Source organism: Corvus brachyrhynchos, unplaced genomic scaffold (genome assembly GCF_000691975.1).
Source record: "Corvus brachyrhynchos isolate BGI_N302 unplaced genomic scaffold, ASM69197v1 scaffold5, whole genome shotgun sequence".
NCBI classification, from domain to species: Eukaryota; Metazoa; Chordata; class Aves; order Passeriformes; family Corvidae; genus Corvus; species Corvus brachyrhynchos.
In genome coordinates, this window is record NW_008238321.1 from 11,732,731 (window position 1) to 11,734,038 (window position 1,308).

Below are 1,308 nucleotides of genomic sequence, written 5' to 3' on the forward strand. Positions count from 1 at the left end.
TGTTTTCCCCATCAGATAGTGATGGTGTGACTTTGTGAACATTTCAGTACTGCCTCACACAGGCCCTTTCCTGATCTTCTCTCTGCCAACCTGGAGAGTTTCTGATGCCCTATGTTTGACGGAGGGTGAATTGAGGGACAGTGGGGAATGTGGCAAGTCCTGCATTGTCACACAGCTGTTTCCTTTTCTCCTGGTAGGTCAATGACTTGTTTATGTGGCTAGTCGAGCCCTGTTTAGATTTCATTCACCATCGTTGCAAATTCATTGTGAAAACGTCCTCTATTCACCTGAGTTACAGCTTGATGAAACTCTATTCTTCTCTCCTTGGTAAGTACCCTAAGCCACCTTCTTTTTATTTCAGTTTTTCTTTTTTGTTCCTGCCATGTCCCAGGACAAAATGCAGGTTATAAGATGCAAGGAAATACCACAGGAATTCCTTACTGTTGAGTTCATACAACACACTCAGTGATCTCACTGATCAGTATTACTAATAGTTCTTTGACCAGCATACAGAGCTTTCACATTTGGAAACTGGTGTCACTACAAAACTGAATATGATCTTGTGAGTATTTTCTATGTTTTGCTTGCTGTTTGCTACCATCTGAAGAAGAGAGTTAGGACTCTTTCTAAATATTTTTCTTCTAATTTCATTTTTATTTGTAAACAGTATTTTACACAGACAAGATCCTCCTTTTGTAGATTGGCTTCATTCCACCGAAAACAGTGCTTTACTTTTGTCTCAGGGTACTTTTGCAAAAATGCATTTTGAATTGGGGTTTATGGTTGTTACTGGCATTTAACTAAAATTCAAAATACGTGTTTTAGATGAAATAAAGGAATCTGATGAAGAGGACAGGGAAAGCTTGTCCAATCAGCAGATCACCTCATGGCTGCAGGCCCTTTTCCTTTTTGCTTTGGTGTGGACAATTGGAGGGATCATTGATGCAGACAGCAGAAGAAAATTTGATTCGTTTTTCCGCAACTTGCTCAATGGAATGAATGAGGAAAACCCACGCCCTAAAAATGTGAAGCTTAACAAAAATAATATCTTCCCAGAAAAAGGTGCTTCTTCGTAACTGTACTTGCTTGGCCTTTTATAAAGCAGTAAGAAAGCTTGGCACTTAGTGTGCCTGGCAGATGTTAAGTCTGCAGCAGAGCCACCATCTGCCAAGCCTTGGGCTGCACAGTTGGGTGCCCTTTCCTGGCTCTTTTACCCAGGAGTAGCATATGCCTTCTGTTGTACTCAAACAATGTGGCTGAATCTGACCTAAAATAATTTGGTGATGATAATGGCAGGGGGGGGGTGGG

General features: G+C 41.1%; 1 protein-coding gene across 2 annotated transcripts in view; it reads left to right on the plus strand.

Moving 5' to 3' along the window:
• The window catches only part of DNAH3 (dynein axonemal heavy chain 3), a 56,684-nt gene that overhangs the window by 34,034 nt on the left and 21,342 nt on the right, over positions 1-1,308 (plus strand). For both annotated transcript variants that reach the window (XM_017734181.1, XM_008633515.2), the window contains 2 exons: positions 198-327; positions 826-1,062. In XM_017734181.1, the coding sequence (XP_017589670.1) occupies positions 198-327; positions 826-1,062 (367 nt within the window). The remainder of the gene's footprint in view (positions 1-197; positions 328-825; positions 1,063-1,308) is intronic.